The following is a 27,627-nucleotide window of genomic DNA, read 5'->3' as shown; positions in this document are numbered from 1 at the left end:
AACTTAGAAATGCTCTCTTGAAATATTGAGGAGTGACTCTGGCTGCCTCTCACATGTGCTCACTGAGAGCTTTGCTATGGCAACTAGAGCTGCTCCACTACCAATTGCCCACAGAAGAAAGTTGTGCGTCAAGGCTGCTCACAAAGCATCATTCAAGGGTGTTACACAACAAATGTATTTACATTCTTAAGCCGAGACACTGCAGGTATAAACACACATTTTTCAGGTACCTGTCCATTTTGTGACAGTTTAGCTTTTCATTTGTAAATGTTAAATAAACACCAGAAATACATTTTTGAGTGTTTATCAAATAGTGTCAGTAGATTTTGATCAAAATACACAATTTTTTAAAAGCCCTTTTCTTAAATGTATTTTATTTTGGCACTTCTGCACCGATACATAAATCTCCACTTTAGACTGTACATAAACCAAATTTCATTTTGTTAATAACTGCATGCCGAAGGCTTGAAGGTTTATTGTGAATCAGTTTGTCATGGGGGCCAGTTCATGAAAAGCATCCCAAATGAGGGGCCGGAGAGACATGACTTCCAATATACAACACAGGCTCATTCTGAAAACGTAGTTCCGTGGACATTTCTTGAAGCCGTGAATTATGTAGCCAGAGGTACGTATGGCTGCATTTCTTTTTTTTTGTAAGTGATTGCCACGGAGCAGTATGACGCCGTTCCTTTTGGTGCTTACCGGATGACTGCTTACCTCCGTGTGGAGGGCTTTCCCATCGCAACCAGTTTATCCAGTTAGCTCATTGTGTACGTCAGCGGACTTGAGACGCAGAGAGGAGTTTACCATGACCATGACGACCGGGTTCGAGTCCGAGGAGGAGAGGTTCCAGAAATCAGGTAATACAAAAAAAGAATCCAAAAAATAAAATGAGTGAACAACAAGGTGAGAATGTGATAAAATCCAAAAACATGGTTAAAAATCTAACGAGGGCTTTTCTTTTTCTGGATGGCTTTTGTAAACCGTCGGTTGGGTTTAGAGGAAGTAAGTGGTTGGCGGGTCAATCACTAAAATTGGTTGGGTTTAGGGAAGGAGGAGGGGGGGTTTGTTAATTCGCCGATCACCCATTCAATCATTTAGTCGGTCAACAGCGGCCTCTGGTGGGTTTATGCAAGAACAGCGCGGACACGAACAGCACTCACAAGAGACATTTGAAACACGAAAAAGCGCGCACAGCGGCCTCTTGGGCATTCGCAAAAACAAAAACTGCAAAAATACGTACCTCCCGGAACTACATTTTCAGAATGAGCCTGGGTTGTTATAATGCTAATATGTTAATATTACATCACTGCATTGTACAATGTGGCTTTTTTACAAACGTATTCAAATGTTGTATTTCAAAGCACAACAAAATCAGTGTATTGCTTAAGTAGGCTTCTTCTACATTCAGACACATTTATATGTTATGTTTTGAAATGCATAACAATTAGGGATGCAATGATATTAGACTTTGGCTGTACGATTATATCTGAAGAATAATCATAGGTTGACGGTTATCACGATTATTATCCATTTATTAAATTCAAAACACTAGTTTAGGAAATACAAGAAAACTGCTTTTATTTTACAGTGTTGTTTATTGCTGCTCAGTAACCAAATACAGCACAAAATATTAATAAAAAAACTAACAATAGTCCATTTCTCTCTTTGGGCTTAAAAAATGAAAAAGTTTTTGACATGAGTGATAATTTTACAATGAAAATAAATGACAGAAAAATGAATAAATAAATAAAAACAAGAACAAAAATAGTATTGGTCTAATGTTAATTTGAGCTATATATTAGCTAAGAATTTAAATGAATTGTTGTTATTATCTGCGTCCATACATACATAACCATTTTAATAATTTGTAATAATTCATCTAACATAGATTTTGTTTACATTGCACTAAAAGCCACACACAACTCTCACCACTACAGCGTGAGATAATTTCTACTATGAGCACCTAAAGGGCGCGAGTGCGTCGGTCCGCTTGCGAGCCATAATCGCATCGCTTCCGATATTTGCACGTCTCCATTGAAAATAATGTCACTATAAATAATGACCGCTTAATGTCACTTGACTCACTCTCTGTGCAGTTTGAACTGCAGCTCGTGCTGTATTGAACAGACGCAGATCACTGTACAACTATAGCAGCCATTTTTTGACTAAACAAAATTTATTTTTGATGTCTTGGTCACAGTATTTGGGGGGCCAGAACAAATTACCTCGGGGGCTGGGTTCAGGTTCACCAATTGCATAGCCCTGCTGTACGACAAATAATATGTTAAACAGTTATTAATATTTACATACACACAAACATAATTAGTATGGCTGTTCATATTATTATGAGAATTAAAGCCTGAGGACAAAAAAGATTCCTAAAATCCCCTGTAAAACCCTAAACTGTCTTTGGCGAGGGGGTGAGGTAGAGAGCCATGAGAATGGTACCAGGCCAGCGTGTGAGTGAATAATGGGAAGCAGCTGTGGTGCACACAGGCTTCGAGTGCCGTTGAAGATGCTCCGGACTATAAGAGGAGAAATGATGTCTGAAGAAGCTGAGAGAGGTTCAGGCCTAGACACAGTTATCTTGTGTTTGTTATTGGTTTAGACGGCTGTCTCCGTAAGGAGCTGCCATCCATTTTATTAATATTTACCTTCTTCCTCCCAGTAATAACATGAATATAGAGCTTCACTACAGTGGTGCCGAAACCCAGGGAAGAAGGACGAACGCGCTGCCCAGAATTCCTCGACGCACTGCCCAAAATTGCTCGCCGCTGAAGGAGGGCATAGTGCCATTGAGTCGGGTGACCAGAGTCTGCCCTGGAGAAGCTCGAGGCAAGCATGGCACTAAAAAAACCTCAGTCAACCTGTTGTCCGTAACGCCAATTGAGCTACCATCCACCACGATGCAGAGGCGAGTAAACACAGGGTTTTTTGCCGTACACAAAGTCCGGGAAAGTCAGCCGCAACCTGCAAAGCAGAGGTATAGCCTGCAGCCAACTACCATGATGGGGAGGAGTCAAGTGAAGGGGACAAGGGCTCACAGTCGAACACCCGCGTTCCAGAGGAAGCTGCCAGCCAGTGGCAGGGCAAAGCCAAGGAACATCAAAAGAACAGTGTTCCACAGTGTTGTGGTGCAATGAATAATGAAACAATGAATATTTGCATAATTAAAGAGCCCCTATTATGGGATTTTGAAAATGACCTTCCAAGCAGTGTGTAACACCGCTCTAAGTGAATGAAAACATAAAGCTAGATAAATTTGAAAGTGCACCATGTTTAAAAAAAACTATTGATTTTAATCTATTAAAAAAAAAAAAAATGTTGATTTATACGAATCATCTTGATTTAAAATCTTTAGCCATTTTGTGTTGATGTCGACATGAAATATTGCCATACATGAGGAAAACTTGAACCTGCCCTTCCCTTCAGACACTAGCAAATTGGGATGGGATTGGTCATGACCGAAGACGCAAGATGTGGGTAATAAATGGTTAAACTTCATTTTCACATCACTCAAAGGTTAACCTTGTGTTCTGTTTGTTCCTGTCATTTCTTTGATGATTAATACAAGGGGCGATAATAAAGGAACGATCACCACCAAAGACTATCAATGTATGTAACTTTAGCAGACCTTGACAGGGACCTTGTCAGTACAAGAGTTCAAATGGGCTAGTTTCTTCTTCTTCTGGATCACAACCAGTAATTAAACCAGTGATTAAAATGCCTATTACCTTGTTTTCTCTAGCTTGCAAGATATGTATTTAAATGTGTGTTGTAACTTGTGTTTGTTACGCGTGCCTTGTAATTTATCTTTCTGGTTAACTCTTTATGGGGCTATTCACGCATAGCAGGGGTGTCTAAACTCAGTCCTGGAGGGCCGGTGTCCTATAAATTGTACTGTAGCTGAAACTTGCCTCAACACACCTGCAAGGATGTTTCTAGAAAGCCTAGAGCTTGATACTAAACATTGCAGGACACTGGCCCTCCAGATTGCGCACCCCTAATAAATAGTGTCTAAAACTGTGTGGTAAACACAAAGCGTGCGGCTTCTCTTACTGATTTAAATGCAATTCTGATCCACTGGCATGTGTTGGTGCTAAGGCCATAATCATGATTATCATAATTATCATCATAACTTTTTGAAAGAGTTCAATTTTTGTCAGTGTGTTGATTAAAGTTGAATGTATGCCATTGTTATTACTTACAGTTATGGTTAAGAATGGAACAATATGCTGGTGTTTAACTGCATTGCTTCAACTGCATTGCTTCACCATGGCTGCTTGTTGGGCATTTCTTGATGCCTCACACTGAACACAGTCGACCAATCACAACAGACTAAGACATCGGACTAATCTTTGTAGATTAGCATGGCTTAAAACAGGTTTAGATAAAAATTAATCACTGATCTATAGGCGGCATGGTAAATTAGTAGTTAGCACTGTCACATCACAGCAAGAAGGTTGTACTGTCCATGGTGTATAGGTGTGTGTGTGTGTGTGTGTGTGTGTGTGTGTGTGTGTGTGTGTGTGTGTGTGTGTGTGTGCGTGCGTGCGTGCGTGCGTGCGAGTGTGAGTGTGTGAACTTGTGTATGGGTGATTCCCAATACTGGGTTACAACTGAAAGGGCATCTGCTGCGTAAAACATATGCTGGAATAGTTAGTTGCTAGAATACTGTTCATTTTACAGTAGTGACCCCTGATAAATAAGCCGAAGGAAAATTAATGACCAAACAATATGAAAGTCGTTGGGATAATTAGGCAAAAATAAATGCATTTAATAAAACAATAAAAGTGTTTTTTGACCTTTCATGCAAGTCAGTTGTTGGAGACCACAAAACCAAAACGTGACCTTTTGTAATTCATAATAGGGGTTACATTTTGGAAAATGCATAATACAAAATGTTTGCAATTTTTAAATCATCAGGGCCAGTAAAGAGATAATTATCAATATTTGTTTACCCTATTCACCTGCTATGTCTTGCCTTAAATACAGCACAGGTGAGCGAGTTGGTCCTTGTTGCCATGGAGATGTGCGGACACTCTGCAAGATGCTGCCAGGACACATGTATGCACTATAAAGGCAAACAGCCACAGACAAACAGCTATTCTTGTGTGAAGGGGGAATTTCAATATGAAATGCACGCTCCGATGCACACTGAGGCATCCCGAACCTCATTGAGGGCTCAGTGTCACAACTCCAGCTGTGCAGCGACAGTTGGAGCATATAATAATGTTCATGATATTCTCACTGGGTTCTAGTGCAAAAGCGCCTTAAGGAAACATGAGAGATTTTGCATGTAAAAGTCAACACTAGCTTTCAAAACATGATGGTACTGTATGTGGCTACCTGTGCTAATCTATTCAGAACAAAATTTTGGCATTGCTATGCTATTGAAATGCTAGAGTATTTATGGTGGATGACCAACTAGATATGGTAAGGTTTACTTGCACATTAAATCAAACAGAAGCGACAGTAATGATGTTTATAATGTGTAAAAACACGTTCTGATGTACCACCTGGAATACATTACAAAATATAACATGTCATATATCTTTTGAAATCTGAGATTCTTGTAAATAAAATGATTCCAACCATTTTAAGAATGGTTTCACACAATGAACACAGCGGATACAATTAGTGTCTTTGTCTAACTAAATGTTTGTATGTATATGAGATTTGTGTTTTTACACCTACGTATAAATATATAGTGACTTTTGTACAAAGTTTAATCAAAGTTTATTTAATTTATGCTTCAATTACTATGTGTCAAATAGTATTGACAGTGAAAATGTATAAGGGATAGAATAGCTCTAATTGTAACCTTTCATTAGAGCTCAAAAGTATGTCTGTACGATAAGGAAATCAAGAATTACAGCCTTTTATGCGCCTGTGGTTGAAAACGGTCATTTGGCATTTCCAAGTGGCCTCCTTAGGGGAGCGCCTAGACATTCACTTGAATAAACATATATAAAACACAAATTTTCTAAGGTTCTGTTATCAAAATTAAGGTACTGTTATCAAAATAGAAAAGTTGGCTTGGTAAGGCTTCCTTCTTTGATCCAAATGTCTTATCGAACTAGTACCTCTTAATTAAAGTAATTTGCAGGCATTCGTTAAGATAAAAATTAAGTGGATTTTTTTTCAGTGTGTCCTATGCATTTTTAGGCATTTTAAGCTAAATTGAACATGAACGCTCAAGAAACAAAGAAGAAAGGATGGAAGGGCGGAAGGAAGGAAGAAAGGAAGGAAGGAAAATGGAAGGAAAGAAAGAAAGAAAGAAAGAAAGAAAAGAAAGAAAGAAAGAAAGAAAGAAAGAAAGGAGGGAGGGAGGAAGGAAGGAAGAAAGAAAGAAAGAAAGAAAGCAAGAAAGCAAGAAAGAAAGAAAGAAAGAAAGAAAGAAAGAGGCAATGTTTCCACCAAAATAAGCAGAACTAATGTTTTGACCAATAGGTATCTGAAAGCATCTGAAAAAGCATCCCCAATGGTAATACTAATAATGATGCTTGCCTCAAAAAGCACCATCACGCATTTAAATACAGTCATTTTGTTTTCCATAATGCATCAACAGCTTTGAAACAAAAAGCTCATGCCAATTCGGTGAGCAATGCTCATCAGATGGCCAGTGAAAGGCCCATGGCTGTGCTGTCTGACACTGTGTCCTAACTAGACGTGACGCACGTTTCCCCTCAGTAATTTGTCAGTAATGTCTCAAGTAATTTGTCTCCTCTTACTGAAAGTGAACATGTATCATGACGTGGCACAATCACACCCAGTAAAAACATATTGATGTTCCGTAAACATTTATGTTCAGTGGGATATTGTGGATACAGTTTTATACAAAACGGTTGGATGCTCTTCCAGCCGTACACCCATACACTCTCTCAATTCACCAATACCGCCTGTCTTTGGACAATGGGGGAAACCGACGGGATCATGTGGAAAAGATGCAAACTCCATTCAGAAAAGCCAACTGGTCCAGCCGGGACTCAAACCAGCAAACATCTTGCTTTAAGGCAACAGTGCTAACCACTGAGCCACCGTGCCATTAATCGACCGCAACTTGACATAAGAGTGTGGTCCCCCCACCCACTAATATTGATTGGAAGGAGCGCATCACTATATCCTCACTTTGTTGTTTCACGTCCGCCATTTTCAGCGTGAGAGTCAAAGAAACACCCTTGCTCTATTTTTAGATTGACCTCAACACAAGATCAACATTCACCACATGATTGCTCTCATCAGCACCATTGTTTGTAACTTTAGGTGAGTTTGCAAACATGTGTACTTTTCATTGAGTCTTCCTTAAACTTCAGCAGTTTGCGTTTCCTGCGGTCACAGAAGCTCCCTTTCATCTAACTAGGTGCAGCTGGAAAGTGCGGGCGTGTTGCCTCACTAGCGCGTTCCTCCTTTGGAAATAACAAACTTGCCTTATGCAGGTCGCACACCAGAAGCGCCGCTCAGCGCCACGCAGCATCGTGACATGCAGTGCCATGCATTTTAGAATACTAGGTTCCTATCTAGGTACACACAACTGCGCCGCAAGTCAGCGGCTGTTGGTGGCACCCAGCCACCACTCAGGACACTGTTCATATTTCTGCTGCGTTAAGTTTTAAATAACATGCAAATGTGCGTATCTGGTGTGCCATGTCACAGCTCTGAGAGTCGCATCCAGTGTGTAACACCCTTTAGTTATAGTAAATGATCCTTAAACAGTGGTAAACTAGGTGCCCTTTAAAGTAAGGAGTAAGATGTAGAATATAAAAAAAATGTTTGATTAATCAAAAAATGGTCACATTATGATAGACAGCCCGAATTGTCAACATTTGCAGATTTGTGTTTCTGCCTACCCTGTTCGCACAGAGAGATACGTCATCAGTGCCAATATTGGGGAAAGTTACTTTTGAAAGTTTTTAACTTTCATTTATTGACTTGAACAATATTGAGTTACTCCCCAAAAAAGTAACTTTTTATGATAAGTAAAGCGTTATGTTACTTTTGAGTTACTTTTGTGTTACTTTATATTACCTGGCTGAGGCTTGATCTCTTTCAGAATTTTTTTTTTTTTTTTAACAGAGAGTTCTTAAACAACGCACTGTACAACCTACACCTACATTTATCTACATTAAAAAAAAAAACATTTCAAAAAAATATTTTAGGATAATGTTATCTGAGAACTTCCTGACCCCAGAGCTCTACATGCCTGTATACAGATTATTAAAAGTGTAAAGCAATCTGTTTGCTACTTTTGCACTATTGTAATTATTAAGTAAAATCATTGTCCGTTGAGAAAATGCCTTTTTCCTTTGCTTCGAGGCATTCAAAACAATAAACATAATCTCTCATTGACTGCGGCTACTTTAATTTTAATTCAGCGATTTATTTTTGAAAGCTAATCAATTAAACTAAAAAGTAACTTGTGTTACATCTTCAAAAAAGTCAAACATTATTTTTTTGACATAATTTACGGTTTACGGTTTACGGTTTACGATACTCGGTACTTAGTAATATTATTATGTAACTTGTGTTCCTTGTGTAAATGTTTCCCAGAGATGGGTTGCAGCTGGAAGGGCATCTGCTGCGTAAAACACATGCTAGATAAGTTGATGGTTCATTCCGCTGTGGCAACCCCAGATTAATGAAAAAACAAAGCCAAAAAGAAAATGATTGAATGCACTTCTGTTACTTGTAATGCGTTACCCTCAACACAGATCACACATTCATAAGAGTGATGATGGTGTGCAAATATGAAGATAAATCAGTAGCAAACCTCAAAAGCTTGCAAATGGGAACGTGAGAATGTATCATATTAAAGGTGCAGTATGTAGGTTTGACACCCAATGGTTGAACTAGGTCTTGCAATCCTGGATCAACCACACAAAAGTGCAGGTTGCCAGATTGATGTAAGTGTACCTTAATAAAGAGCCTAAAGGCTGATTTAAACATTTCTAACTCAAAGCAACGGCAGAAGAAATATTTTTATACAGTACATAAAGGACTTTTTGACCTAACCACAGACCTTACTCACAGATGAACAACAGAATGAACAATGATCAGATCAGGTACACCTCATGTGCTTTATTCAGTGCTAAATGCTAATACTGTGAATTTAAATGGCATTTTACATAACATAATACAGCAGATAGTTCACCTCAGATCTTATAAAATTAAAATATAATAAAATTTGAAATTGAACTTTAGACCTGTGCAAGCCAAGTTCAAAAAAACTAAAATCAATCATTCAACTTGTACATATAATAATGTAAAAGAGGTTTAACATGCATTAATTCAATTATAAACAATTCTGTGCTTCTGAATGGCTGTATATAAAGTCGTCTGGTACAAACAGCCAAATTGCACATCACAGCAAATCTCATCACATAGCTGGTTGTTAGTACACAGAGTTACAATGCAACCTGTTCACTTAATCTTTACAATCATAATATTTATATTACTTTCTAATTAATAATCACCTCATGTGAAACCCTGAATCGGCGTCTCATTTCAGGGCTGCTACTGTCCAATGGAGGACACATTTAGATTGCGAACACATGCTTTGAGAGCCTTCCTGACTGAATAAATCAGATTCACGGTTTTCCAGCAGGGCAACCCAGTGTGCTGAAATATAATTGCTAAACTGGCATTGGGCAGGTTAAATTTATTAAATTTAAAACAAAGACAGCTATCTGGCACGAAAAATAAATTTTTAAAGCAGTACAGTATATTGACTTTAGCATTGTTTTTCAGATAAACAATAATGCTTACTTTGCATGTTTCTTAAATATCTGCAAACATATTATGGTATTTTTATGCTTTAGAAAATCTTACATACAGCACCTTTAAGATTTGAATTAGATGTTGCAGATTATAAGTTATGAATTTGTCAAATGTTCACATTTAACTAAGCATTCTATTTCAGTTTTGCTGTACCGCAATATGTCGGTAAACACAACCTCTCAGATCTAGGTACAAATACAGATCCTTGACGTTGATTAAATGTAATATTCACTAGACATTTGCTGCTTTAGGGATGCTCTGAAAATTGCATCCACAGTGTAAAATGTAAAACTGTATCAAACTGTTTGTTAACCCGTAAACAGAAATGAAAAGGAACAGCTGTAAGTATATCAGAGCCCCGAGCAAGAGGGAAAAAAAGGGTAAATGATGTGAAAACAATCCTAGGATAAGACTAAAGCAACAATGCCTCAGCTGTGGATTTTTCACAGCAGAGTTGTAGCAACCAAGCCTGTCCATGTGCCAATAAATAAATAACTCAAGCCTGAGGCAGTATCAGTACAAGAGGAGAGACCTGGTGGGAGAAACAGAGCAAAGTAGAAAAATAGAAAAAGAAAGAGTGATAGATCTTGCACCTGAGCCAATGCCACAGAGACACCCAGCATTATGCAACACCCAGCGGAGCCCACCTGCTGACAGCCCGAACACCAGCCCAGCATCCAAAGTGACGTTTATCTTCAATATGAGCAACAGCAAACTCATTAGCACTTTTAATTTGCCACACACAAGCTGTGATTTCACTAGCATCCATCTCTTTAACCTTAGCAGCAATTTTGGGTGTTCACGTTAATGTGACGTGGCATATATTGAGAATCATTTGCTACAAAATATCCTGCGGATCAAGCTATTGTAGCATAAATTCTAAATCAACATGTTTTAATTGTTTTAAAACATATCAGCCAAAGTATATTTGTTTGTAAATTCAGTCATTCAACTATACCCCATTTAATCGTGTGCGTAGATACAGATACCCAACACATGCACACATGAAATATTCATCCCTGTCCAGAATCTGTGCTCGTTCTCTACGAAATTTTAAAGTTTTAAATAGGCAATCCAAATAAGGTTACGGACTATCTTTATAATTCCCTCCGTCTCTATTTCTTTATTCTTTTCTTCAATTCTAGCAAATTGAAGCTACCCAGTGGTGGGACAAGTACTCAAAAATCATACTTAAGTAAAAATACCATTACTTACCTAAAAATGTAGTTCAAGTAGAGTAAAAGTATTTGTTGAAAATATTACTCAAAGCATGAGTAAAAAGTAGCGCAAGTACTCAAGAGTAGTGAGTATTATGCTGTAAAAAGCTGAAGTGTACACGTAACATTCTGTAGTGCATTTACTGTAGCTATTGCCCAGCAGGCAGTTTAAGGCAGTTCAGATTGTGATGTCAGGTGACCAAAATTCAATGTCTAGCCAGCATTTAAGTACAACATTATTTTAATGTCCAATACCGACACCAAAGAACGTTTATATTTGATTGATTTAAGCTTGTGTTAGAAAGTGACTAAAATCTAACGATGAGCCAACATCTCAAAACATTAATATTGACATTAAATACTGATGTTTATTCAAAAGGTATGACAACTAAAATTCAGCATCTGATAGACGTCATAGTGGTAACGTCCATGCAACGTCAAGCTGTAACATCATTAGACATTGATATTAGGTTAGATGTTGGACATTGACATCGGCCTGACATTGAGTATTGATGTCAACCTGATTTTATTGTAAAAACAAAATGCAAAGTCCCCAAAACATTGGGGTAAAACGTCAATCTTACGTTATGTTTATGTCTTGTGCCTGGGTGTTTAAGGCCATTTCGGTCATAATACAGTAAACATCAGTCATCTTCTCATCAGTGACATGCATTGTCACTGATGAGAAAAAATATCACATGACATCTAAACAGTCTCTGAATCAATGCGTGTAAAGACTTTGGACGTCTTCTTGCACACAACACTTCCACAGTTTGCTGCAATTATAAACCACCCATGTCTTGAGGTAGTTCATTAGTATGCAATTTACCTCTTCTGTGTGTGATTTGGTTGGACCGCAATCACAGGACTGATTTTATTTAATCTTAATAGACAAGAAAAAAATAAAGTAGTGACTGCAGGTTGAAGGAAAGTATTGGAGTAAAAGTACAGATACTGCACTAAAAATGAACGGGAAAGTAAAAGTACACATTTTTAAAACTATTCAGCAGATTACAATTCCTGAGAAAAACTACTCAGTTACAGTAGTTTAAGTATGTTTAGTTTGTTACTTTACACTACGGAAGCCACCCCAGAATCGTTGAAGTCTAATGTGTCTTTTTGCGTTGAGTACCAAACTCTGTATTTCTAAAGGCACCGACATTGATTTAATTTGTGCCAAATTTCAGTACTTAAGAATGCATCTTTGATAAAGAGGGTCAGTCAACCTTTTTGCACACACCACAAGGTAACCAGAGTGATTTTGAGTCAATTTCTCCCCTTCTCCGCTTCCCTTAATCATTGGAATGTCCTGATTATCTTGGTGGTTTTAATGATGATCTTTTCAGATTTCCTGTGGAGTGAGGTGTGTTAAGAATAACTTAATCTGCTTGGAAGGATGTTGAAGGAACTCTGATCACGAATCACAAATATTCAACATGCTGAATGTTTTAAGAGACAATATTTTCCTGCCATTGATGAGATTTTTAGGTGTATTAGAGTACTGTGGTTCTCAATTCCGGTCCTTTGGACCCCCCGCCTTGCACATTTTGAATGACTGTTTTTCAATATGTGTTCTTGTGTCTTTGTTTTCTCGTGTAAAGTCCTTATCAATCGACAAATTTCGGTTAAAAAACTTAAGACACACTGTTAAAAATAAATGTTATTTTATAGGTTTTTGTCTGTATTTTTTACAGAATTTTCCATTTTTTTCATTATACAGTGAATCCCTGTTGTTTTACAGATATGTTCTGTAATAAAAAATTCTTTAAAAATCTTTAAAAATTCTTTAAACATTAAACTTACAGTTATTGCTTATAATTTGGTACTACGTTATTTTCCTTTTTTTAAAGGAAATTTCATGTATTTTTAAAGAATAATGCGTAATTTTATGTTAATATTTACAGATTATTGCTGTAAAAATAGAGAAACAAAAATTCTGTCAAATAGTTTTTAGTGAAGATAGTAGACATATGAAGATAACATTAGGTTAATAAAGTCAAATAATGACCTATTGTTTGTAGGCTGCATATAATGCATGCTCTGTAAACTATGAAACATTTATTTTAAAACTCTAACAATGTTGCAATGCGAACTGTGATGATCAACGGTGATCTAGCGGCTACGGATCCCTGTACTACACACTTTACCTTAACGAACTACTACTCCCAGCATGCACCTCGCACACCCGGGTTCCTAATTCTAACTGATTACACACACAGTCAGAAGATCATTATGGACTGATTTTGAGTACCATAAATGCACACACAGACGCATAGTTTCTGAGTCTTAAACTGTTTAGTGTTTGACTCCTTTACTATGTAATTTTGTTTGCCGCCTTTACGCTTGGGATTATTTGTATGCATCTGTTTGTTCATGTTTCAACCTTTAATTCCAAGATGATTCTGTTCATAAACTGCTATTTGATCCTCAACTTTGTAGTGCAGGTGTCCTCAAAAGACACTAACCTAGTTTTTGTTGGTAAACGATGACCAAATGTGTTATTTGTAGAAAAAAAAAAAGAAAAAAAAGAAATAAGAAATTAGACAGATATCAGTTTGTATTTTGTCAAGGAAATTGTTTTGGAGTTTAACCTTAAAATATTTCTTAAACTATATTATAGTTTTTAGTTATATTTACAGTGTTTTTTGACAACAGAAATTATTTGTACCTAAGCTTTTTTTAATCATTCTTTAATTTTTTTTTAAGGTATGTTAACAGTGGAAAATTTCATGGAATATTTAGAGAATTCATGCATAATCACATTATTCTGTATAATTACAGTAATATCCTGTATAATTGCAGTAATAATCCTTATAATCACATTAATTATCTATTATTACATTAATACATTATATATTTGCAGTAATACAATTACAGTTAAAAGCTGTAAAATGACAGTAACAACAAGAAATTACTGTTTTTTTTTCAGATTACCCACATTTTTAGTACAGTTTTGTTCTGTTTTTTGTTGTTGTTTTTTTACAAATTTTCTGCCACCCCTGCTGCTTGAAAATTACTGTTTTTTATTATTATTATTATTATTATTATTATTATTATTATTATTATTATTATTATTTTACACTGCAGGAACACGTATGAAAAACCTGAATGTATTCTAGACATTGAGGATGCATCGATGCATTACCAAAGACCATAGAATTCACAAGACATGTCACTCATATAGTTTCGAATGAGGAAAAGTGTAACTGTCAATACGGCGAATGAAGCCCTGCCTACTAGTACAGGAGCAAATAATCAATATAATCGCTATAGACTGACAGGGACCAGCTAAGACCTGACTTGTGCTTTTATGACCGTTTGGCAGTCAACAAACACACTGGAAACTCAGCGAATACTTGCTTCATAGACATGAGAAATATATCCACATAAAACTTGAAATCTGTACTTTTAAATGAAGCAAGTGCAGTTGAAAACAAATAATTTTTGTAGTTTGTAATCTGTATGAAACAAACGCGAGGTAAAGTCTTGTTAATTGCACATCACATGACAGGAAATACTCAAACGCCCACAAGGTTGTTTACAGACTTGTTAACAAAGAGTCGCTTTCATTTCTGGAGGAGATTCACCATCAACACTAAGTTGTGAATTAGTTCAGAAGAGCAGCGTGATTAAAAAATGATTATCCAGAGGATGATAATGCGTAGAACGGCCATAAATGAGGTTGTTGTTGTGATGAAAGTCCTTTTGAGAGCGCATAAGCTCGGGCAACCTGAAAATATGCAGATTTTGTTTGATTCGGAAAGAAAAAAAAATTGAGACAGTTTATAAGTGGTTTTAAATATGTAATGTAATTGTAAGCTTGGCAAACAGTTTTGGAAAATTTTGTTTTCCCATTCAGACAGAATGCTCGAGCATACTGCCCTGAAGGCATTTCAAAGATGGCCGCCATGTGTAATGAATTGCCCTAAAGGGACTTTGGCAGTACTCACTCTAGAAGTCACTGCAGCTCAATAAAGGAGGTGGGAAGCGCAGCATTTCATACCCATTTATTATTAAAGTCCAGCGATATCATTTACAGTATTTATCTCAGAAATTTCCTTTAATTATACTTTTTTTGCTGAAGTTTTACTTGTATTGTGCAAAGTATATTTGTAAGGCTGTTGTGCATGTTATATTCTCTGTTCTCGTGGTCTACTGAGTTCATTCTTCCGAAGTAACTTTGCACGACCATTCTCCACGAGAACGCAAGTCCCATGTCTGCCTTCTTGTAATTGAGAAACAGCCCATGTCTTTCTTACTTAACACACCAGATTCAGATCATCAGCTCGTTAACAGAAAGTTCACTGAAGCTTGTGTGTCAAATAAGAAAGACATAAAAAATGTGCAGGGTGGGAAGTCGTGAGGATCAAAATTGAGAACCACTAGAGTAAGGCAAAACCTAGCATATGTTGAGTGAGGTATCGGACTTAAAGGTCTGGAATTGAAATATAAGACAATCAGAAAAGTAAAAGTTAGATTGCATGTTAAAATTAAGAGCTATACAGCTTTCCATTAGTTTACTCCATTTATTATCAGTGCTCACCACAACAAAAGATCTGCCCCAATTTATCTGGATAAAGTTTATAAAATATACTTGGATATTTGTGTGTTTTACAGACATGAACACACAGAAACACACTCAGGCCCCGTTTACACTATTGTGTTTTAAATTTAAAATGGCATTTTAAAATGAAAATGATAGCGTCCACACTAGCGTTTCACCCAGCGTTTCTAAATAACTCTTTGGTCTACACCAAAACGACTGAAATGCACACCAAGGGACCACACACACACACTCTGGCATGCGCTGCAGCATATCTACCCAGATGAGAGCTGTGCTCGTCTGATTGTTCATTAAGGATCTACCGCTGGATCTAATCTCACTATATTTGTTAAACGTGATTCATCTTGTTGTCTATATCTAATGACATATTCCTCGACTTTGGTTTTTTGAATCTATTACTTGTTCTCAGGTAACGTGTTTTGGCTGAGCGCAGAGATAATTTAATAATTAATTTAACCACGTACATTCTGTACTTTAACTGATTGCTTGCCTTTATTTCCTATAATGTATACACTTATTGTACTTTATACTTTTATAATGACCAATATTCGTTTTATTCATTTTGTATTTTCAATGAAAATGAAAGGAGGCAGTAATGTTATAGGATGCATTTTGTTATAAATCTGTTTTCCATATTAAACTTGCGAAGTCTGAACTTACAAGGAGAGGATGCGAGACTGAACTGAGGAAAAGCCCCAATCAGAGAGGCGAACATCTGCAGCAACGCCTCCGTTTTCAGATGTCTCCGTTTTCCCCCATCCACAATGAGATGGAGCAGCAGCGTTTTAGAATGAAAACGGCCTCTTCAGGGTTTTCAAAAAGCTCCGTTTTCGGCGCTCGAAAACTCCGGCATAGTGTGAACGGATGGCGTGACCGTAGCAAAACGTATGCTTTTTAAAACGAAAACGCATTATTGTAAACGGGGCCTCACTGCATGTAGGCACACACAGACACACATAGGGTTGGGCGATGTTGATGTCTAATGTGAAACATTGTAGTAGACAATAGGGGTGGGGTGGGGGTGGGGGTTGTTGATAGAGAGCGCGTGACGTGTTTGAAGAGCAAGAAGGAATCTGGGGGGTGAGAAGGGTGTGCAACTCATTTGAGGACCGGAAGAGATGCGCGACTTCCAGGAGATTATCACTTGTATGCGGGCATTATGAGTCCCGCAAATGCATAATGATTCCCGAAACTTCTGGGAGACCTGGGATGTCTAAATATCACATTTATCAACTATAGTGAGACGCGATCCAGCAGTACATCCTTGATAAACTGTCCGACGTGCACTGCTCTCTGTCTGGAGCTCAGAGAAGGACATGACAGTGTGTGGCTCTGTGTGTGGCTCTGTCTGTGCGTGTGTGTGGTCACGTGATGTGCGTTTTCAGCGGACGGAGGGCTGTTTAGAAATGCTAGGTAAACACGGTGTGGATGTGGACCATTTTCATTCTAAAATGCTATTTTAACACTAAGACATATTAGTGTAAACGAGGCCTAAGAGTGTTTTTTTTTTTTGTTAGCGGGTTTGTGACGGGGTGGGGCAGAGGCCCAACGCTACTCACACATACACTATCACACACTCTCACACACTCTCTCACACTCTCTCACACTCTCTCTCTCTCACACACACACACACACACACACACATATATATATATATATATATATATATATATATATATATATACAAAATCACTCACATAAATGTGTGTTTGCGTGTCTGATGTGTTCATGTGTATGTGTATGAATGAGTGTGTATGGATGTTTCCAAGTGAAGGGTTGCGGCTGGCAAGGCATCCGCTGCGCAAAACAAATGCTGGATAAGTTGATGGCTCTTTCTGCTCTAGCAACCCCAGATTGATAAAGGGACTAAGCCGAAAAGAAAATGAATCAATGAATGAAATGTTAAGATTAAGATTATTGGAGTAACAAAAATAACTAATTATAAAAGTTAACTCTAATGTACTACCAAAAAAAATATTTCAAACTATTTAAATACAGTAGGTTTACTCTCAATTTACTTTCCAACCAGACTCAGCTTTCATTTAATCAATCAATACTGTATCTGATATTTCAACTAACAGAACAACAACAACAACAAAACTGCCTACCAATGGTTAACTTCAGGAAGAAAACTAAAATGACACACAGCAGCTTTAAACAAGCATGTCCCACAGGAGATAAGTAAAGAGACTCTAGTTGAACCGTGTCCCAATGGATAGACTGGTATGAGATATTTTTCTTATGTGTCTGGAGGGATTAAGCACCCCTGAGTCCGAAATTTCCCCTGATGCTTTGCTTTGCTCTAGAGTATAAATCATTAAGTCTCACGACTCAGTAACAGAATTTTTGTCCTCATAGCTGTTGGAAGAAAAACCGTTTTTAATTACTTTTAGAATTGCACCTACTGTGACATATTGCGCGTCATATTTTCAAATGCTTCCAGGTGCCACAGAACTGTTATTAAAACTGTGAATGTTTAATGATGTTCACACTTTTAACTACTGTAGGTGTAATTTTGGATCTTGTGATTCCAGTCATGCGAGTTTCTGGGGAGTAGAGAAAGAGCAAACGTTCATGAGCTTATGTTAAACACAGCTGTCTCCTCACAATGTCATTTTATTTTCATCTATTGTGGAAGTTCTATTGTGACTTTAAGTACTCTTTTATATCTACAATTTACTAATGCACACTGGAGTTTCAAAGTATTCAGCGCATATCAAGGTAGTGACGCCTTTCTTTTAATGGCCTATCCATCAGTGAGAGACGCAGCTATTTTAAAAACAATTTTGAACTTAATAAAAACCAAAAATGAAAAACATGAAAGAAGAAAAATGAAGATAAACTAAATTTTATGCAAGAACAAATGCTCTAAATGTTGAACATGATTAAATTATGCAGAACCCTGCAATCTTTACAGTGTACTGATGATATTTTTTTTATTTAAAAAAATGTCATTTAGATGAGTGTTTCTCAACCACGTTCCTGGAGGACCACCAGCACTGCATGTCTTGGATGTCTCCTTTACCTGTTACACCCATTACAGGTCTTTTAGTCTCTGTTAGTGAGCTGATGATATAAATCTGCTGTTTTTGGTAAGGAACGCATGGGCATTTTTTAATTCAAATTTGAAAGAAATGTCATTTGTACACTGTAAAAGTTGCAGGGTTCCACACAATTTATTTATACTGTCCCAACAAAAATCAGTTAAGTTAACATAATGATTTAGTAGATTTAACATAAGTATACTGAACATAAAATAATTAAGTTGTCCCCCAAAAAAACTCATGAATTGGTTGTTTTAACTCATTTTAAACAGGTAGTTTGAACAAGCTATAGAATATGTTTTTTGAGTGCATCCTGAGTAATAAAACAATTATTAATGTTTTACTCAAGCACAGGAGTAATAATAAGTAATATATATATATATATATATATATATATATATATATATATATATATATATATATATATATATATATATATATATATATATATATATATATATATATATATATAAATATGTATAAATATATATGCCTAAAAAGCCAGGCTTTTGCCCATCATAAAAGGATTCAGGTTTTGCATATCTTAAAAGATTTCTCTCATCCAAGGCCAAAATCTAGAGGCCTTTGATCACCACTTTGACATTTGTACAGCCTTCTGATGAAATTCTGCCAGTGTCTGGAGTTTCAAAACACAGTGTGGCTTGTCCTACACTTAATGTCAAATCAAGAACCAATAGGAGTACAGAACGTCATGTCACAATTAGTGACAATTACAATTATAAATCAGCCTACAATGCATCCCCAACTCAGAAACTCTGTTATCAGAGTTCAACACAGACTCTATGATATTGTTAACTGCAACATATTGGGCCCTATCATACACTCGGCGCAATGTGGCGCAAGGCGCGGCACAATACTTGTTTGGTAGTTTCAGCTTGGCGCAAGAGTTGTTTTGAGGCGTTGCGCTACGCTGTTTAAATAGCAAATGCATTAGCGCTCATATGTGCGTCCATAGGCGTTCTGGTCTAAAAAAAGGAAGGCATTCTGAGGCGCACGGCTGGTGCGTCGCTATTTTGAGAAACTAAAATAGATTTTTCATTAGACCAAAACAAACCTGGTCTAAACTCTGACGCAGAGTTGCGCCTCTCTTACAGACTTTTAAATACACACAAGAGAGCAATAGGCAAATATCTTTACATATGAAAAAAAATTTAATATTAAGGATATATATAGGATATAATAAGAATAGATATAGGATATAAATATAAAGGATTAAAATATTACAAAACATATTATTTTCTAGCCTACATAAATATGAAAAATCACTGCTTTTATGTCTTCTTCATCTCGGGAGGCTTTTTCAGTTCATTCATAACAATTTGCTTTTGTATAATGTTATTAGTATTAGCAGTATTATTTATTATATCCATATTTATATTTGTTTTATTAAAAACAAGCTTAGATTTGCCCACCTGTCAGGTTTTAGACCATAAGGGGCACAGCATGTGTTTTAGGATATAACTCAGGTTTTTGAGCACACTTCGTTAATATTGTTCATTTATTCGTTTGCTGGAAATTAGAACTGAATTTAGAAATAGTTTTGAAACGAATATTTGCGCTTAACAAACGCGATTAATTATTTATAGACTAATTCATGTCTGTGCGTAAAGGTTTCCCTATCCAAGAGCGAAAGTGAAAGTGATCCATTATCTCTCATTCTCACGCAGTAGATGCTCTGTTTAACAGTTTTCTTTTAAAAAAACTGTTAACTGTTGACTGTTAAATTTGCTAGTGAAATGCTCAGTTTTTCCACTTAGACTTTACGTCCTGTAAATAGCGAATGCGCTTATGGCGCAACGCAGCTGGCTCTCAAAGGGAATGGGAGATGAGACTCTAATTGGTTTATTCTCAAAACACACCTATAACTCATTAAGAAAATAAACTCAACCCTTTTAGACCATGCGCCTTGGCGCAAAGCGGATTTTCCCATCAGTACATTAGCAAAAATGCGTTCTGACACGCCCTGAAAGCGTTTGCGACCTGCGTTTTGCGCTCTGCGCTCTGCGCATGGACCGTCAAGATAGAGCCCATTGTGTTTAACTGTAATTTTATTTCAATTAATGCTGTCAATCTATTAAAAAAATTTACTAACTAATCGCAATTAAAAGACTTGAGAAGAAGTTGTGATTTTGGCTATTTAAATGTAAAATGGAACAATGTTAACTCGATACAAAGAAACTATGTAAATTCGAAATAGGACTGTTTATTAGAATTTTATTAAATTCATGTAAACAACATACCTGCAATAAACCTCAGGATCATCAAACTGTTGGCTTGAAAGCCATATTTGTTACAGACATAAAAACAAGTGCCATTTGAATTTGAAAATAATCCAAGGCCAATAAAAAACAAAAATGACTTCCATGTTGGATGCTAAGCGGACTATAAAAATACCAAAATACAGGCATTGCAAATATGGAAATTGGAAAATTATAATAATAAAGTAATGAATACAAACAAATCCTTCAAACATTCATTCATTTTCTTTTCAGCTTAGTCCCTTTATTAATCTGGGGTCACCACAGCGGAATGAACTGTCAACTTATCCAGCATATGTTTTTATGCAACGGATGCCCTTCCTGCTTACTCATTCACACTCATTCACAACGGACAATTTAGCCTACCCAATTCACCTGTACCGCATGTCTTTGGACTTGTGGGGGAAAATAAAGCACACAGAGGAAACCCACGCTAACACGGGGAGAACATGCAAACTACATAAAGAAATGCCAACTGACCCAGCCAAGGCTCGAACCAGCAACCTTCTTGCTGTGAGGCGATTGTGCTACCCACTGCACCACCGTGCAGCCTACAAACAATTGTACTCGTTGAAAAGTTGTATTGCTGAAAGTTAAAATTTGAGACAGACCACTCTGTTGACATTATTAGGGACAATGTGGCTCTTTTATTTGGATTGATGTGAATTGAAAGTAAGAATATTCTCTCACGGGTAGGGTTGGGTACCGAAACCTGCGACAAGCACATAAGAAGCCTTAAGTGGTACATCAAAGGCACACATAGGTACGCGTTGTGTCACACCACAGACTATAGAATGTTTAAAAGGGACTTTAGTCACACCATCGCAAAACATTTAATTCAAAACAATTTTGAGGGATAAAGACACCGTTGGCGATGTTTGTTCTTATTGCTAGGAAATGCACGCACATAGGCACCGCTTGCCGTACAGCGCATACGATGAGCAACTCCCTTCAGATTCACTAACATGCATGATAACGGTCATCAAACTGCTTAAACTAGTTTGACACAACGACGTTATCGTTAATTGTTTTATACTGAAACTTTCCGTCTAAAAGTCCTTCCTTGGTCTTACTTATATTTCTTTGCACAACGGCTACAACAGGAAATACAAAACTGCAAACATGGTAATTGACTTTAAGTGTAAAATACTTCAAGCTAATCGCATGCGTTAACGTGCTAATTTTGACAGCATTCATTTTTCTTTAAATCCATGATTTCTGGATTCCATATAAATAAAGCTATCAATTCATATAAACATTGTACAAAATTACCCAGTCTGTCTCTAAACAAGCTTCTTTGTGTGTTTATGTCCATATAGAATTGAAATTCACTTGTTAAACTTATAGCTGAGAACACATTCACACTGTCTGACAAACTTCTGTATCACAAATCCTACAGTGTCCACTGATCTAAGATAGGGAAACTATACATCTTTAATATATTTACATGTCCTAAAACAAAACTAGATAAGACTGATGCTAATATTCTCCAACTAGCAAAATATCAGCAGATTGATTGGCTTGACTTGCAACACAATATTGGGTTAAATGTATAATTCACCCAAAAATAAAAAATTTACTCACCTTCAAGTGGTTTTGTAGTGTACCTTTACAAGTTTCCATTTTTTTGGTTTAACACAAAGGAATATATTTTGAAAAAAAAAAAAATTGAAACCAGTAACCCTCTCTAACCCTGCCTATTGTAGGCAAAACAAATACTGTGGAAATCAATGCTTCAGGTTTCCAACACTTTTCAAAATTACTTATTTTGTGTTCAACAGAAACAAGTGAACAGTAAGTAAATGATTTCATTTTGGATCAACTATCCCTTTAAGGACATGGGAGTGTCCTGGAAACTACTAAAATCACTGTCCACTATGTAGCCCAAGCAGGATCTAATCACAGGCTGCAGAACAAGGACTATCACTCGATTAGTAAATACAAGTCACTGTGGATGAACTGCGTTAATAATAATCTTTATAACAAATGAAAACGTCACATTATTGTAGATTTACACTTATTTTTGCTAATACCTAAAGTGTACCAACAAGTCTTTCAGTATCACTAACCTCTCTGATGAAGGACTCCAGCGTGGCGTAGGCAATGGCAATGCCGTCGTGAGTGCTGGTGCCTCGACCCAACTCATCCAGGATGACCAGGGAACGGGATGTGGCACAAGCCAAAACATCTGACGTTTCCAGAAGCTCCTCCATAAAGGTGCTTCTGCCTCTGGAGATGTTGTCAGATGCTCCCATTCTGTCAGAAGCAATTCCAGTTAAAAAAAAAAACTCAAATTAGCAAACAAATAAATATGGGCAACAATTTTAAAGATTAAATGCTGTCACAATTTAGTAATCTCCATGTCATTCTAAAGCTGACTTTCTGTGCGAATCGTGTTATAACAGAGCAACACAAACAGCACACAGAAGTATAAATGCACCGAAACGAGCAAGGCATGCACCATGGGTCACGCCAAACACTTGATGCAGAAATATAAACCAGGTTTTAATCTGATTTCAAAAAGATTTGACATTTCTAAATGAATCAGCCATTTCAAATAAATCATTCTATAACTTTGACGCCGACCAAGCCATTAAGATTGACACAATTTAAAATAATTCTCAACTAAAATCTGCTTACAGCTATGTGTAACTGCAATGTCGGAAGGGTTCTTCGGCAGTTCATTACAAAGGCCACAGTCAGCATTAGAGATAAGACTAACTTATATCTAGCCTAATGAGAGAGGCAGGCAGGTGATAATGAAAATGGTCTACAAACACGCAACAAACTGCATTGCCTGTGAGAATAAAAAGTGTTTAAGTAATTATTAGTTAGCTTTTTTCAAAGCTACAGGAGCTCTACAGTAAATGATGAACCACAACATGATCACATGGCTTACCCCTTATGTGGCATTCATTTAAATGTTCATAAGAAAAAACCCTAGAGTTTTACTTTGGGTAACGAAAAGGCTTCTGAATCTTGATGAAAATTATGTTGTGTTCAATGTCAATGCCATATATTTCACCCTGGACTACAATAGAATTGAAATATTGACTAAAGATTATCTTCTACGATAATTAATTAATTTTTCTTCAGCTTAGCCCCTTATTTAAAAGAAGTCGCCACATCAGAATGAACCACTAAATATTCTGGCATATGTTTTATGCAGCGTATGCTTTTTCAGCTGCAACCCATAACTGAAAAATACCCATATATTATATTTTGCAAATTTTGCACTGTAAATAAATCAAAACTGATTAAACTGGTTTAAATTAGTAATGCAAATTAGCAACTTCATTTGCATTTTTGTTTTTGTTAAAGCATAAAACCTCAATTACAAAAAAATTGACACTTTTAGCTGTTTTTTTTAGTATAGGGTCACATATGGTACTTTGGTCATGGGTTAAGTCAAAGATGCTGCAGGAAAAAAAATCAGCAGACAGAGGTAAACAAACCTCTAGAGTATGTTTTTAAAGCAGGTCTCTTGATCTTTAGCTGCTGTATTAAACAATGTTAACTTTTAGATTTTTCTTTTCTTTTTCCATCGGTTAGTAGAAAATCAAGCCAAATGCAATGGTATTAGGCAAGATATAAATCAATTAATGTTTCAGCCATTATAGGTCATGTGTACAGATCCCCAGATCGCAGAATTATCCTTTCTTAACAGCTAACCTGAAAATCATTCCCATTATCCTGATAAGGAGCTTCATCCTACGTTTAAATTGAATAAAACGCCACAGAGAAGCTTTAGCTGGACTAATAGCACAGCTCTTGGCCATGCTTGACAGAAAGCACAGATGGTATCTCTAGTCTGCTTTGCTGTAAGCCACAGCAACAAAATGGTGCTTCCATGGCATTTGTTGCTTTTATTTCTCTCTTTTTTTTTTTTTTTTTGTTGCATTTTAACATCTATACATTTTAAAAACATGCATTTTATTCAGAGTTTTTATAAGGAGATTTCATTCAAGAAATTATGCTTGAGCTGCAGGGCAATTTCCATTTTGAGGGCTTCTGAGTCAAGAGCGATTACATTTATCAGATGATTTGATTGCAGTTGCAATTATACTGTTTTCTATGAAAATCAGAATAAAAAAGTTTTTTTTACACATTTTAACTAGTTTTACACTGACTAATATGTTCATAGAGTATAAAGTATGTTTATAAAAGCACCTGGTCACATTAGCAGTAAGCAGTTTCTGCAGTGAATCAGTCTGGCTGGTGTAAAAGCTCAAGCTGAACACACCAATAAACACAATAAAGGTCAGCCGCAGTAGAAAACTTCTAGAAAGACTTAAGTGTTTTGCATTATACATTTTATAGTACAAAACGGATTTAACTTTTCACTTTAACAGGTTTTAAGTCTTTAATTTTATTTATTTATGCATAGCACAACATTTCCTGTTTCCCTCCCAACCAACAAAAGGGAGAAACGTGCTTTTCCCGCTTTCCCTCAGGAAGCCAATACGGAAGTAACTAAAGCTGCAATTCATCGAAATTCTGCTAGTCCTGGCCGGTCCTGGCTCCATAATAGAGCAAATTTCAATTGAGTTCACTGTTAGAATGGCCAACTTTACAGCAGAAAAAAAGGTATTTACAGCCTGGTACAAAAAAAGATTTTGGTTCATACAGCTAATATTACCCTACTTGACAACTTTGAGGGGGGTGAATTTTTTTATAACTCATCCGTTTCTTTATCTTTTTCTATATTAAATTATATTAAGTTTGCATAATTAAGAGCGTGGCCACTTGAGTGACGGCTAGGTCTCGCTGGTCGCCGTCACTTCACCTCAGCTGAATCTGGCAGATTAGCCACTGATTTCGGCATATTCATCGTATTTCTATGTTGTTTTATGTGGCTTAATACAGTCAACTGCCTTTTGGACTTGTTTTCTACAATTATCAGATGATATGGAATGCTTTGTGCACTTAATTGTGCTCACAAACCATTCACGCTGCCTACTTTTCCCATGTGAGTAAAGTTATATACTTATATACCATCTCTATACATGTATTTGTTTTATTTAAGATCATTTATATTTATATTTAGAGCTGCAATGCACTCCAGAATCTGTCATATTGATTAGCTGTAGGCCTAAAAATGGGTGACGTCACGGACACTTCGTCCATATATTTTACAGTCTATGGTTTCGTCTCATCCAACCAATGGACATGTTTTCTGTATTCATTAATTTTCTCTAGGTTGTCCCTGGCAAACTTTAGTCTAGCTTGGAGATTTCTCTTCTTTAAAGTCAAATATACATTTTAATAGTGAACTAACCAATTTAGCAAAAACATATTATTTATATTATTATAGCCGGCAGCTAGCTCTCTGCAACTCTCACATGGTCGGCCACTGAAGCTAAGCAGGTCAATACCTGGATGAGAGACCACATCTAAAAGCTAGGCTGCTGCCGGAAGTGGTGTTAGTGAGGCGCCCAACCTGGAGTCTGTGTAGGTCGTAATACCCCAGTATAGTGATGGGGACTCTAAACTTTCAGTGAGCACCGTCTTTTGGACCGTCTTTCGCATTCTGGCCAAATTTGCCAACTGGACTCAGTCCATCATGGCCTCCTAACCATACCCGTATCATAATTGGCTTCATCTCTCTGTCTCCTCCCCACCTATCAGTTGGTGTGTGGTGTGTGGTGTGTGGTGTGCTTTCTGGCGCAAAATGGCTGCCGTCACATCATCCAGTGGGATGCTGCACACTGGTGGTGGATGAGGAGATTCCCCCCTATGTGTAAAGCGCTTTGAGTGGCCAGAAAAGCGCTATATAAATGTAAGGAATTATTATTATTTTTATTATTCTTATATGGCAATGTTGTTTATTAAATTGTTTATTTTTGTTAAAATACAATTATTTAATAAATGTTAATCATTAAAAATTGAAATAACTAAAACTATTTTAACTTTGAACTTTATTGTGATCAATCTTCTTAAACCCCTTTTTATTTAACCTAAATATTTTAGGAATTCCAGTAAAGGATGCAACTTTCATCCTGTAACTAATCTCTGTTTTAAATCCTTTTACAATTTTAACACCATTTTGAAAACAATTACAAAAAATGAGAGGTATATTTTGAAATATAAAATTTCTTGCTACATGAAAAGCAAAAATATCTATCAAAACTACTGCAAAAGTTACTACTGCAAGCCTCTGCTCTTTTGCTTTATTGTACAGTCCCATTACACAAATGTGATAACCGTCCCATGTTTCCGCTTCACCAGAGTGAGGTATAGGCCACTGAACCCTTCAGGCTTAATTGGACGCTGTTTGAACCTGCTCTTGAACTGTTAATTGGAACAAACCAACGAAACTCTGGGGAACCAAAGCAATTATCTTCTGAAGTGAACAGTGCCAGGACTGGGTTAATTAACAAGGCAGCTCTTCACCGTTAGCGGTATGCACATGTACAGTACAGACTTAGACTGACAGAATGTCCCAAAACAATATTCAACACTCAACATCACATCCTCTTTACAGCTGCTTAAACAACTTTAGGAGTCAGGCAAAATCATTTTCATTGCTAAATTTATTAACTTTGTTAACTAATTAATCCATCGATGTACATACAGCTACAGAAGAAAAACTGCAAGACCACTTGATATTATAGTTAGAATTATAGTGTTTTGAATGATTCTGTAAACTACTAACTAACTGCCATTTCCTGGAACTAAAAGCTCTAAATATGAATATTTCAGTCAACCTAATTCTCACTCAAGAAAATGTCTACAGTTAAGCT

The 27,627-nt window shown here is 36.7% G+C and overlaps 1 protein-coding gene across 8 annotated transcripts in view; it reads right to left on the bottom strand.

Annotated features, from left to right (window-relative positions):
- msh3 (mutS homolog 3 (E. coli)) overlaps positions 1-27,627 on the bottom strand; it is a 190,725-nt gene that overhangs the window by 41,391 nt on the left and 121,707 nt on the right. For all 8 annotated transcript variants that reach the window (XM_009301782.4, XM_073950743.1, XM_073950742.1 and 5 more), the window contains exon 21: positions 22,954-23,140. In XM_009301782.4, the coding sequence (XP_009300057.1) occupies positions 22,954-23,140 (187 nt within the window). The remainder of the gene's footprint in view (positions 1-22,953; positions 23,141-27,627) is intronic.

Source organism: Danio rerio, chromosome 5, assembly GCF_049306965.1.
Source record: "Danio rerio strain Tuebingen ecotype United States chromosome 5, GRCz12tu, whole genome shotgun sequence".
Lineage (NCBI taxonomy): Eukaryota > Metazoa > Chordata > Actinopteri > Cypriniformes > Danionidae > Danio > Danio rerio.
This window is presented reverse-complemented; position numbering and strand designations above follow the sequence as displayed.